This window comes from Ostrinia furnacalis, unplaced genomic scaffold (genome assembly GCF_004193835.3).
Source record: "Ostrinia furnacalis isolate ACB-3 unplaced genomic scaffold, ASM419383v2 OfSCF1246, whole genome shotgun sequence".
In the NCBI taxonomy this organism is placed as follows: domain Eukaryota; kingdom Metazoa; phylum Arthropoda; class Insecta; order Lepidoptera; family Crambidae; genus Ostrinia; species Ostrinia furnacalis.
This window is the reverse complement of record NW_021131485.1, coordinates 489,670-503,388: the sequence shown is the minus strand read 5'-3', so window position 1 is coordinate 503,388 and position 13,719 is coordinate 489,670. Positions and strand designations below refer to the sequence as shown.

Here is a 13,719-nt window from a genome sequence, read left to right as displayed (position 1 = left end):
GTATTACATTTCTACGCAGCTTTGTAAAAAAACAACAAAAATCCGTCAATTTTACAAGAAAATATTATTTTCATCGTGATTCATGCTCTGTGAAAACTTTTCCAACTGCCTACTAATTAAAGTGTACTATCTACTTAAGACTCGTTAATAATTCCCTTCAATTGCGGTGCTAACAAAGTTCCAGCAAACTTGTTTAAAAGGGGTTGGAATATGAAACTGTAACGGTGAATATCGATGTTTTGCATGTCGTTTCTATGACTCGTGTGGACGAGTTTATATTGCGAATGATACCTGTAATTATAGCCTATCGCGGTACCATCTACCGGACCGCCATTATGCACGCGCAGGAAATAACGTATGCCCACATTTTAACTATTGATTTTGCTAAAAAAACATACCTTTCATTTGTGAACGTGTTATGGAATATCCCTGGGTTCAATTTGGACGAGTTTTAAAATGATTCACCATGGGCAATCCACCATGACAATATGTACTTACATGTCCCTAAATCAAGGTAGAGACTCTAAAGCGTTAGTTAAAAACATGCATTATTGCCGAAATACTTAATTGCGAAAGTTTTAAAACATGTAGTGTCGTTAGTGATTGCGAAAGAAAAACTGTTTTTCCGACATTTAGCGATCTTTCGTCGTAAAGAAGGCGAAACATTTCGTCTCATTAGCGATGGGTGGGACTGAACCTGAGGACAACGTATTACACAAAACTTCAAAATAGCACTTAATGGCACTCTTAAAATTGTTTATTTATGTACCTGCCTCCCTAGTCACGGTCGATATGGGAAATAATTACGTTGGCAAGGTAGGGCATAGGGCAGCAAAACTTAGTGAAATATTTATGGTTACTTAATACTCTTATACCTACGCGAAAATATTGATTGCGCTGTTAGTCAGAAGTACATTACTTATGTGGTTTGTAACGTATCAGTCAACATATTTGGTTTAGATGCGCAGCAGAAGTGTCTCACACAAAGTAACCTATCCAACGTATACGATTTCTACTTTCCAATGCATTTTAAAAGTATCGTGTCGGTGCAACGACCAGCATGCAGCGATGGGACGATCTCTCGTGGCTAGCAGATCGAGTCCGCCCAAGGACGTCCACTCCGCCACAGCCTCCTAAGCCTAATCACAATAACAACCTTATCCCAATGGCAACAAGAGTGACTTTCGCCCAACGCATCAAAAAGATAATCCACCCGGTAAGAAAAATGATCCTGTACAAAAAAGTTAAAAAAGCCAAGAGCTCACCGTTGTTTTATTTTGTAATGCTTCGGGCGGCAACATGGCCGCGATTGAGCGGCAAATTATATCTGGGTATATTTTATAGTAAGATTCTTATCGACTGATGTAGACATTGGCATCACTCATTATAATAACTATTTTGTGAAATACCGAATACGAAATACTCAAACATGTGAAGACTTACATCTTTACTCTACCACGAAAACTATATGATGTTCCAATTTCAAATTCAGTTTATTTAAAAACACAAAAGTTCGTTACGCGCCACCCTGTCTACGAAGCAGGTGCTGGCAATATTTTGACAACGATACTTAGCAGAACCGCCCATTTTTTTTATTTATAATAGTTTTTTTTGTGCCCTCTTGACCCATTTCCGAACACGGCGATGTTATCTCTACCAATATGACATTTGCATTATTTTTTATGCCATAAAAATTGTTATTTATAACTTTTTTTTTCAGAAAGAAGCGTTAATATAATTATACAAACTTAATTATACTTTACAAGGCTATATTACAAGTGTTACTTAAAGAGACAGATACATAAACAACAGTTTCCCCAAAATTAGTCACGCCAAAAGCTTTGTACCTACTACTGACCGAAAGCTTTTTAAAGCTCAATGAACATTAATTTGTTATATCAAAAACCATTTTTGTAAACACAAATATACCCGTACCTAAATAATAAGCAAGTACCGATGGAAGGTAATAAATTCGCGATTTTACATTATTTACTCATTACCCATAAATTAGGGATAGAATATTCGTTGTGGGCATAGACAATAGGAGGAAAGAGTGCATTGTTTTGTGCCCGGGGAGTTTCGCTACAATGAGCGCATCCGGGTGCGGCCGGGGCGTGTGCGTAGACGCAGTGGGAATACGTCCAACGATGCCCCAAACTGTCGTTCGCTCCCTGATTTGGCTTACACTTTATAAAATAGACAATAGAAATAGTCATAGTTTAGCCATTCTGTCTATTTAAAGCAATTTTTCCAACAGCGGATTATATTGTCAAGCTTATTGCTTTCAACGTAAAGTTAATACATAGTAACGTTCTTGTTTTTATACAGATTTTTATCGACTCTACTATTTCATGTGGCAGTATGCATCAAATTTATCTGCTCTTACTTTTATTAATATCATACGTTGGTGGAAATATGTTACCATAATTTTGTCAAATAATTAAATAATGTTGTGTCACTAATAAAAAAAGGCTTTCAAATAGATAAACATTTCTTTTAATTACCGCCACTTTATTCTCACTACGATAGTCAAATAGAGTTCACACAATTTTTACGAGTCATCACTACGAAGGTATTAGTTTAATGCCCGCCTAGCGATTTCCATTAAAAATATTCGTTAAAATCATGAACTGTGGGTACATTCATAATAGCATTAATTGCAAATTCTTACGTATGTCTCTACCTTATATATTTTACGTAACACATAAAAAGTAATAAACAGTTATGTTTAGACACTTATCTGCGCACTCAGACCCGCAGTCACCTACTTTCGCAAACACATAATTTTAAATATTTTGTATTATTGTTACTTTTATTAGCTAAAAGTAATCGCTATCGCTACGTAGAACACGACTAGTCGAAGAGTTTACAAATAATTGCCAGTCATACAATAAAAGATTCGGATGCCAGCCGCAACAACGAAAGCTATGGTCTATTATTTAATTGTCTCGTTGTTAATATGAAAGATAAGAGGGTAAGGGCTCCCTGGATAGCGTAAAATAATAAATTCGTAGGGCGCGTGGCAGGATGCTGGTGACAAATGACAAGGCCGCGGGTCCGCGTGAAATTACAATTATCTCTTTATGTACCACCCTTGCTCATTATGCAAACTTTGCTTTTTAATTGCCATTAATGAATAACAACGCAACAGATATAATATGTGACGTTACTCAATTAAAATAATGGTCACTGTTGCAAAAAGCGTAGGTAAGTTTTTCTTATGTAAATCAGTTAGCAAAGTGCCACAAATAATAAACAAATGCTTTTTGAGGCTTAATCAATTAAGCTTCTACATTAGGTAGCTACTTAATACCCGTTTTGGCTATTTATGTATTATCATTGCGGCCACGTAACTTGTTTTCAAAATTGCATATGTCTCTATGTTTAGATACGGACACTAGATGTACCTAAGTTTTTGGTAGAAAAAAGCTTCCAAAAAGCTCGTAAATATTAAACTAATCTATATTATTCGTACATGCATGCATCCTAAAAAACTTATTTAAGTTGAAACTTCTGAACAAAGCTTCTGGCAACGAAATTGCGGAGGGCTCTGGTTGCGTTTTGTGTTTTAAGAGGGCATCATCCGTGCAATAACGCTCATTGTCGATCACTTTATCCCTTACGGTTCATCAGCCGCGTCAATTTCGGACTCAACAAGCCGACATGCGGGATCTGATTATTGCTTTTTTATTAGTTTTTTATGTAACCCTCGTCCGCTTTGCAGTAACTGCGCGCGCGCCGTGGGATAGGTCGCGCGAGTTTATGCTGGTATTAGCATAATGCGCTTTTGTACACCGTGATACCGCATTGTTCACCAATTGACACCGAAATTTATAGCAGTGAGAATTGCAAATGCATTCCATAGAGTTGATTGTACCCGAACCATTAATGAATGCGAGGCGAACGCTTCCGCGCGAATTTCAATACTAATTAAAGTAATTAACTAAACGTCCGAATCAAAGGTTAAAGTGTAGTACGAACAATGGAGCATTTGAATTTTGGTTTCCGGCGCAATATGTAGTCAAATTATCATCCTCTAACGGTCGTGTGGTTCACCGCGATACGTAGATGACACGTTGGCTTGCAGATAAATATTGCAATTTGTCTTATCTACTCATTAACTGCATTAACTGTACACTGTACCTAACTGGTTTTATTAGCCGGGCTTATGTCAATTAATTCGTAGTAATCATTCCAGTTTTGTCACTACAATTTGCTCGTGTAATGACTGTTGCAGTCTTTGAACCAGACATAAACATACCGATCTAACGGTGACCACTTTAGTTAATTGACACATTTTTTTATTGTTTTTGTTATGTAATTAATGCTTTTAATTAGTCATAAAACAAAAATGCTTGTTTACCAGTAAGTATTTTTACCGCTTTTAAGTTATATTATGACGAGAAGTGCAGTAATCCAGTGGGGTTCCCATGAAATGCATACCGATACCCAAAAGTCGGTATTATTACCCACACTCTACACGTCATCGATATGCAAACGATTGCACACTCGACTCGAGTGCACTCTATTCTTTGCCACTGAGATGAGTGGCTATGACATTTGCTGCCATTGTTTCTGCTACGGAATTCGTAGCGAAAAGTTTTGATCGTGAGAAAACAAAATCTTCGATGACCAATTTGAATTAAAACAAAGTTAAAATTAACTTAATATAATATGCATCAATAAATGTAGAGACGGCATAGTCTGTTATCTCATTATTACTTTTTAAATCGTGCTCGATATTTGCTATTTGGGTTTTAACACTAATTTCAAGTTGATTGCTATTGTGAAGCGCTACTAATGTGAAAGAACGTTATTGATGTAGACACTCGCTCGATTAACTCGATTTTCCCCTTTCGGTTATCTATCAATTCGTTGATAAATTCACGTGTCCCGTATAAAATCGAACCATTAAATATGATGAAGATTGGCACATTGTCGTCTCGATTTATAAAATGGATGATATTTATTAGCCACCATTTAAATTCAAATTAACTAATAGATAGAAGGACTTGTGATTTTTTTTCGGATGTTTTAAAGCTAATATGAATAACACTTCCATTTTGGGTAATTTGCGTATTTATAACAAAGTCATGATACCTACTTCAAAATTATTTAAAATCCTCAAATAATCCAACTAAACATTTAAGCCAGTCGTACGACTAGAAATTTGATGTCAATTAGTAACAACTTTAACGAGAAACATTCCCCAAAATCGACGGAAGCCGCGCACGATGCACAGCAACAAAAAATATTGCACACAGCTTGATCTATTTTTGAGTGCATTTCGCGCTATTTTGGCGTTCCCTCCGCAGGCAATGTGTCAATGACCCCGTTTGCGTCGTTGTTCACGCACTTTTCGGAATTTTTGGGGCGATTCATGCGGAGTTAAACGGCCACGTATTTTCAGTTGCGCCCATTTCTGTTTGTTGATTTCTATTTGCATTTTACTCGCGCTGTAAATATGTATGAATGCTCATTTGTTAATTTATAATCATTGAGTTTACTTGTAACTATAGTTTATGTAGCATATCGACTCGCGTAACAGCAATATTTAGCAAAAACACTTGCCATAGGATGGTAGAGTCGATTGTTTGCGTTATAAATATTTAATAGCTTTCTATATCTTTGTACAAATGGAAAAGAAATTATATTATAAGATAAATAAAATTCTCATGTCAGTTTAATGTGCATAATAATCCTCCTAATATTGAGGAGCAATTAATTAATTAAGTTCGTTAGTAATTTAAAAGTAGAGCCGTTTTATATCCATGATGGTATAATAGTTATTGACATACTTAATTATCTAACGAAAACCTTGCATATATTTCAACGTACATATTTAATGTAAATGCAACAAAGCATATTAATTCGATATTTATGATAATTAGCGAAGCGAACTACAGAATTTGGATGCCGACGAGAAGTTAAGTGTTAGCATACAAAGGGACGGCAAGGCGAGGCAACAATTTTTTATAAGCCGAAATCGGTTTTATACTATCGTCTCGCGGCGCGACGGCGGCGGACGCACACATTGGCGATGCGGTGTTGTGTTGTGGCGATGCGCGCGCGCACTCACGCACACAGCGGCGCGCGCCCTCCTCAGCGGGCTGCAATTCGTCGGGCGCGGCGGCTCTGCCCGCGCCCTCTCGCCCGCACGCAATTGCACTGCACTCCGCGGCGCTGCGTGCGTAAAAAGCGCACGCAGGAGGTGCGGGGCGGGCGAGAGACCGCGGACGCGCCTGCAACCGAGCCAACAGTCATCGCCAGACGCTCGCAAGAGCACGCCGCCCCCACAGGGCGTATTCACCACTGGGACGCTTGCGCAAAACAACCCCGAACGTGTTACGAACTTTTTGAAAGTGCGAAGTGTGAATTTCTTCATGAGTTTTCCGAACATTTTCCTGTAGTTTTTTATCACTTCTGGATTTTTCACAGCGGAGGGTGAGTTTTTTTATTATGTAGAGTTTTGTAAACATTAGTTTTGGTCAAGGCTGAATTGGACTTTTCGGACTTCGATTACAGGTTTGAGCTTTATAAAGTTTTTTATTGTTTGCAATTTTGCTAGTGTAGTTTATGCTCTTGCGTGTTGTGAATAAGATTGGAATCGGATAAGCCAAGCAATGCCAATTCATTGGTAACAACAGGAGGGACGCCGGTGCTTTCATCATTCCCCTAAGTTCGATTTACCTGCCGAATAAAAGGTAAAAAGTCAATTTGGCAGTGAGGAAGGGCTGTAGAGCGAAATATGTAAATGGGGAAGGGCGGTGCAGTGGAGCAGTCGCGCCGCCAGCCGCGAACGACACAGTCGCGCTCTCAGTGCGCCCGCTGCGCTCGCTTGCACGTCTCGCGAACTCTACCTTGTGTTTGGTGGATTGTATTATCAGTTTTTCATACGTGGGCCGTGACGCAACTGGTTTTACCATGTATCCCGGCTCTACGTTCGAGGGAGTTTTACCGGGTTCGTAATTATTGCACGTTTTGTTTTGTTTGTGTTTAAGTGTATTAATTAACTGTTTTTACTTATTTTTTTTAATACTTTTTAACTTAATGTCTAGATAATTTTGCATAAATCGGTTAATTTAAACCAAAGTTTTTTGTCAATATAAAATGTTTAATTACTATTTGCACATAATATGATGACATCCACTCTTAGTCTTATTTATATTATTTCGATCTCTACAAATGATCAAAAAATTATATTTGTTTATTTTGAGTTTTTATTGTTGCATTGTTTGCTAATTATAAACTGTTTCATAGTAGTTGTTGGTAAATAGTTTTTAGTGGAGAGATTATAATTAATTGACTGTTCATCTTAATTATGTATAAACACGCCTTATCGTTGTTAATAAATTCATGTTTGTTCACAGAGTCGCAGTTTAAGAAAATGGGGAGTAGCGAAGGTCAGCAGACTTTCTGTCTAAAATGGAACCATCACAAGACGAATCTTGTGGAGATCCTGGAGGCGTTGATAAAAGTAGAGACTTATGTGGACTGCACGCTCGTGGTGGACGACCAGGTGACGTTCAAGGCTCACCGCGTGGTGCTCGCAGCCAACTCGCCCTACTTCCAGTCCATACTGGCTGACGTGCCCATGGACCACTGCAGCATCCTGTTCCCCGGGGTAAAAGACTTCGAGATGCGCGCGCTCCTCGAGTACATGTACACGGGCGAGGTGAACGTGACGCAGGCCCAAATACCGCGGATCATGAAGGTGGCCGAGCAGCTGGAAGTCAAGGGTTTGTTCGACATGACGGAGCTCCGTCGCCGGCCGGGCGCCAACGAGCGCACGCCGGCCGCGTCCCCGCCGCGAGTCGTGCCCGCGGCGCCGTCCAGCATCTCTCCGCCGGCTCCGGCGCCGCCCACGCGCTGGCCGCCACCACCGGCCGCGCCGGTTCTTTCAGCGGCCTACGAATCCGTTGACATGAACCCCCTGAAACGCAAAAAACTCTCCAGTATGTTAGCCACCCGCGATACACCCATCTTGAGGAACGTCCTCGCCCAGTCATCCCCGGTTGATTCCTCCCAACCGATTTCTCTCGTCTGCCATCCTGTTAACAATAATGGCCCTCCTCGTCTGCACTCTAATGGTTCCGCCCACGAGCCTGAGAGACCGCCGAGCCCGCAACGACCCTTTGACTATCGTCCTCGCAGATTGTCATCGAGAGCTTCGTCGCCCCATTATAATAACAGATCCGATCGCTCAGAGGATGCTCACTCTCCATACACGGAACGTTCCTTCGAGGAAGAAAATTCTCGCAATTTCCATCCCTCCCCTCCACCCGCGAATTTTCAACCAGATGTTAGAGCAGGACTCGCACCTTATGTACCACCGCAACAAAAGCCAGAGTGGAAAAGATACAAACAATATACGCGATCGGATATCATGTCCGCTATAGAATGCGTTAGAAATGGAATGAGCGCTTTACAGGCCTCTCGTAAATATGGCGTTCCATCACGTACTTTGTACGATAAAGTTAAGAAGCTGGGTATAACGACAAGTCGACCAATGAGTAGAGGAGTCAAAAGGGAGAGCAACGGTGCCGCCTTTCCTTACGGATTAAGTGGCACGGGTGGTAATGACGACGGAAATCCGACCACGCCTCTTATCGACCCATCTTTCCTTCAGCAAGCCTTAGAAGGGGCAACTAGAGATGGAGGACGCGAAGCCCTTCACGCCATGGCTCTAGCTGCGGCCGCGCACGCCGCACTCGCCCCTAGATCGCCGCCGCGATCTACACCGCAGTCACCTCGGTCACCGCTCCCCGACGACGATCATGTTGAGGATCTCTCAATTTCTCGACGTCACGATATAGAGCCACCATCCGGAGTCATAGTCCCGCCTCGAAACTTTGCCCTAGATTGCAGTAGCGAAAGAGATTGAACACAAGAAAGTCGTTTAATGCGTACATTCTGAAAAGACTGACTTAGGCGTACAAAGCTAGAAATAAGGCACTTATTGGTAGGCTACTGGTAGGACGCCACTCCGACCTGGCGCTCCGGCCGGGCGATTGCAATGGGCCCCGCGGCCACTTCTATTACTACCTCTCTTTTCTATTTATTTTCTTGAGTTATCGAAGCCCGATAACGAAATAAAATTTCCGTTACGGGGCTTCCGATGCTTATTTGTGATTTTATTTTTGTTTTTATTTCTTCTTTGACTTTTATGATTTGTATGATTTACATCTTTGTTAATAGAATAGATGAAATAGGTTAGCTTTAATTAGATCGTAATTTGTGTTAGTTTGAGCGGTAACTGTGTAGGGCCGAAGGGCGCCTCGGGCGGGTGTCCGCCTAGACGAGTTATTGTGCAATTTTGTTGTCCGCGACTGTGATGTTTATAGACTGAAACGCCGCTACTACCTCACGCTCGCTACTGCTTACTCTAGTCCTCCGCGTCGCACCACGCCATATCATTTGCAACAGTCCGTAACATAGAGTTTGTTGTCTGAATGTAAGGATCATTATCACTGTGGCTGTTGGGAAGGACAGTGCGACGCGCGACGCTCATGTCACTGCGAAAAGCGACCTTTCTATCCAAATCCTATCTTATTCCTATATGTTACGGGTTAGACGTATCTTGTTTGTCGATTGCCATAATTTTGTTGTTAATATAGTTGTGCTCACCGTCATCAATATAATGTAAGTTCGTGTACATACTCGTATAACTTTATATTAAACACTAGCACGGTCGTTTTAATTTAAAATCCTAGAGAATACACTTAGTAAAATGCTCAATGTCATGTTAGTTACACATAAAATACCGTCGCGATTCGCTATTTATACGTAATAGAATATCTAAGTGTAAGATTATTTTCAATAATTAGTGTAATGTTTTAGTCTATCTATTACGGAACACATTAATTATATTGTTGTAAAATAATGTAGTAAAATCCTACGAAGTAAAGTTTGTGGCACTGTTTTTGTGGTTTGAAAATCAATCTGCGATGATTAATTTATGTAAGGTAATATAAATAATTTTATTTGTATACTATTACCTCCTTGGGTTCACATAATCCGTTTGCTATATATTTCTTTACATGTGTTGACTTCTAATAAATAATGTTAATTTTATCATAATTGTTTAAGTTGAATACGGTATGGAAAGTTTTATTTCATAATTCATTGCAAGACTGATTTGTTACTTTAGTCTAGTTTGAAAATGCCATAGATACGAGTATATTGTTTACTTTAGTATTTGCATACGTACCTAAAGTTAAATATAAGTTTAAACACTTGAGTGCGTGTAGAAGCTACACTTTGGTGGTGTCACTGTGTTGTGCCTTTGTTTTAATCAAGATTATGATGTATTTTAGGACATTCCAGTAGGTGCACGGTCGTGCTTTGTGTTCAAACCTTAAATGAAGGTATTTCCAATAAGAGGCTCGAAGGCGGTACTAAAGATACCTCTTGTAGCGAGTTTGTTTGTATTTAAGTATAATGCAATCCTGTATTGCCTGAATAAGGTCCCATATCACTGTACCTCAGTTTGTTAAATCAGATGTTATGTAATTATTATTATATCCACTTTTGTGCCTATAGATATATATTTTTATTAAGTATGATGTTATTGCACTTAGAGTTCATCTTTTAAGTTGTGATTGCAAAATTTCGTAATGTAGTTGAGTATATTATGCTATTGTATCTACATGTCTAAGTTATATTAGAACAAGTAGTTCTCGGACATACATATTATTATAAGAACTCTATATTTACAAATAATATAATGTTATAAATATAAATTAAACGTTTAATAATTGATATTTACTTTTACTAAACCGTTACCCTAAAAAACATACATACCTACAGTCGAACATATAACCTCCTCCTTTTTTGAAGTCGGTTAAAATGGATTAATCGTACATATTCTTTAATTAATCTCAAGTAGCAGAATTTAATAAAAGCATCAGCCTTTTGTTTGGCAAAATACTCGTATTCAATATTCATAGAGGCTCTAAGTTAAAGTATCTACCAACATTAGTTAATAAGTTTTTGCGTTATAGCAGTTATAGGTACAATGATACAATTAATTTTCTCTTGAATCAAAATCTAAATGCTGTAAAAAGGCCGAATTATGCCAACATTCGTAGAATGTTTCAAATTTTTCCTTTAGCAAAAAATAAATACGTAATATGGACCAGTGTTTAGTCACCAAAAATATAATTACTTCCATAAAAGAGTAAATAAGTAATTCAAGTAGCCTACTAGTAGTCCAGTCAATAAAGCATTATAGATGGAAAACTGTAGAACACAATTTCTGACTTCAGGACTTTATTTAGACTAGTTAGGAGGTGAACATAGCAAAAGTCCCCGCCCTTAGCCCTTGAGCCGGCGGGGAGAGGGGGGTTTAAAGGTGCCACTTTTCGGTTTTTCGCTTAATCCTCGGAAACTATGCGTCCTAGTGACATGACTACTTTGAACCAAGAAAAGCATATTCAATTTGCTACAGATGAGATAGTCAAGTTTTTTTATAAATTGTATAGTTTTCGCGGCATCTGCTCTAGAAGGTCTGTAATATTGGAAATTTTATTTTTGTCCTACATGTTCCCATCAGGAGAAAATCGACTAAATCAACATTGAGCAATCATTCTAGACATGCGAGAGCATGTTAAGCATAGTTCCAGCGAGGGGACTACACCGTGCGTATATTTAGACGAATCACTTTGAGCCACTTTTGACTCCTCATCACTCAAAAACTACTGTGCATTAACACTTCAAATTTGGCTCATGTGTTGAGACTTGCAAGATATACATCAGTTTCAAATTTCATAAATATGACTCAAACGGTTCTTTAGATATTGACGTCCAAAAATCTACATGTCTGACCTATAGACCAAATTCTAACCACTTCCAGATGACCTCGAAGGTTCAAACTTGGCATCCAGAAAGGTAGTTATGTAAATACAAAGGAACAAATAAAAAACCAGTAAATTTTAACATTTCACATGTGATAGATAGATAGTAGTGCTCTAAATATCGATTTTTGAACGTCAATACCTAAATAATCGTTTGAGGTATATTTATGAAATTTGAAGCTGATGTATACCTTGCAAGTCTCAATACATGAGCCAAATTTGAAGTGTTAATGCACAGTAGTTTTTGAATGATGAGGAGTCAAGAGTGGCTCTAATTGGTTCGTCTAAATATACGCACGGTGCAGTCCCCTCCATGGAACTAGGCTTAACATGCTCCCGCATGTCTATAGTGTTTGCTCAATGTTGATTTAGTCGATTTTCTCCTAAAAGGAGCATGTAAGACAACAATAAAATTTCCAATTTTACAGACCTTCTAGAGCAGATGCCGCAAAAACTATACAAGATATAGAAAAACTTGACGGTCTCACCTGTGGCAAATTGAATAAGCTTTTTTTGGTTCCTAGTAGTCATGTCACTAGGACGCATAGTTTCCGAGGATTAAGCGAAAAACCGAAAAGTGGTACCTTTAAACCCCCCTCTCCCCGCCGGCTCAAGGGCTAAGGGCGGGGACTTTTGCCATGTTCACCTCCTAACTAGGCTAAATAAAGTCCCGAGGTCAGAAATTGTGTTCCACGGATTTCTCTCTACACCGTCGTTAAGGCATTCATTGACTGGACTATAGGATACAAGAAGATAATGTGCAAAAAAAATATTCCTATTCTTTGGCTGAGCGTTCGAAATCATAATATTCATTAATTTATTTAAAACTTTCATAAATTGGCAAGTCGATTTATGTATTACAGCTACACTATGTTGTAACTGAAAATATTTCCACGTATGCAGGTAGTTCAAGAAAATGTTTAGCATGAATGACGTTACACTTACTACTAACGCCATCTAGTGCATTGAAGTAGCATTACATTATTGCTGGGTTGCACCATCAAAATTTATCTTCATTTCATTAAAAGTTAAGTAAGAGTCTGGCCAACTCCATACAGAAAAGCTTGTAAAAGTTGTAAAACACCGGGGAATAAGCAAGACCCGTCCTACGGCCCTTGCTTATTCATTAAATATTTATGCCAAATAGGAGAGTTTAACCAAAGAATTTATTTACTCTGACGAGAAGAACGGAAGAAAGAAAAAAAATGGATTTTTTTAATGTTTAACTATGGCCACGCTCCCTAGGTGACCTATATGCCGTTTCTTTAAAAAAATACATGCTCGAAGATAATCATTCCACTCGATACCTGCTATAAATATTTTTTGAATGAACGCAGTTTTAGATGACGTAAAATCATGCCACTGTTTTCTAGGCCTCCTATTGGCTGGAAAAAATCATCAGACTACTGTCAAATTTAAATGTCAAAAAATATAAACAAATTGCATGCCAGGGTGCGGAAACTTCCATACTACGATCAAACTTGCTTCCAAACAGCGACTTCAGTCGATAAATTCCAATACTTTTTTTTTTTCTTCTTTATGGCTCTCGCGGATTGCGTTTAGCCACGACAGGGTTCTTGATTTTTGCGTTCAGTTTTGCCATAAGTTTTGCGGACATTGCGTTTAGACAGGGTGGGATTGGGTTAAAGTTAAAAGGTAGGGAAACGAATCAATTACGGAAGGAAACGGAACAAAGGATGGTTTTCATAGGATCAATTTAGGTGTGATATAAGTACAAAATAATAAAAATAAAATAATATTTACATAAGTACAATATACATTACTATTTACAATTTTATATTATTATGGGTAATAAATTCGGCTAGGATATTATAAACATCAATGTTATTGGTATATAATAGGC

General features: G+C 38.7%; 1 protein-coding gene across 2 annotated transcripts; it reads left to right on the top strand.

Annotated features, from left to right (window-relative positions):
- The first annotated feature begins 6,252 nt into the window (after nucleotides 1-6,252).
- On the top strand, nucleotides 6,253-10,664 carry rib (BTB/POZ domain-containing protein ribbon). Of its 2 annotated transcripts, none has more exons than XM_028303549.1 (2): nucleotides 6,253-6,444; nucleotides 7,371-10,664. In XM_028303549.1, the coding sequence occupies exon 2, from the start codon at nucleotides 7,388-7,390 to the stop codon at nucleotides 8,882-8,884; it is 1,497 nt and encodes a 498-aa protein (XP_028159350.1). In that variant the 5' UTR covers nucleotides 6,253-6,444; nucleotides 7,371-7,387; the 3' UTR covers nucleotides 8,885-10,664. The 2 variants fall into 2 exon arrangements, with proteins under 2 accessions (XP_028159350.1, XP_028159349.1); XM_028303548.1 differs by lacking the exon at nucleotides 6,253-6,444 and adding an exon at nucleotides 6,504-6,961.
- The last annotated feature ends 3,055 nt before the right edge of the window (nucleotides 10,665-13,719 follow it).

Excerpts from the sequence above, each read along its gene's own strand:
- rib (XM_028303548.1), top strand. The coding sequence starts at position 6,925 with ATGTATCCCGGCTCTACGTTCGAGGGAGTTTTACCGG. Across the intron at positions 6,962-7,370 it reads GTTCGAGGGAGTTTTACCGG|AGTCGCAGTTTAAGAAAATG; the intron begins GTTCGTAATTAT and ends GTTTGTTCACAG.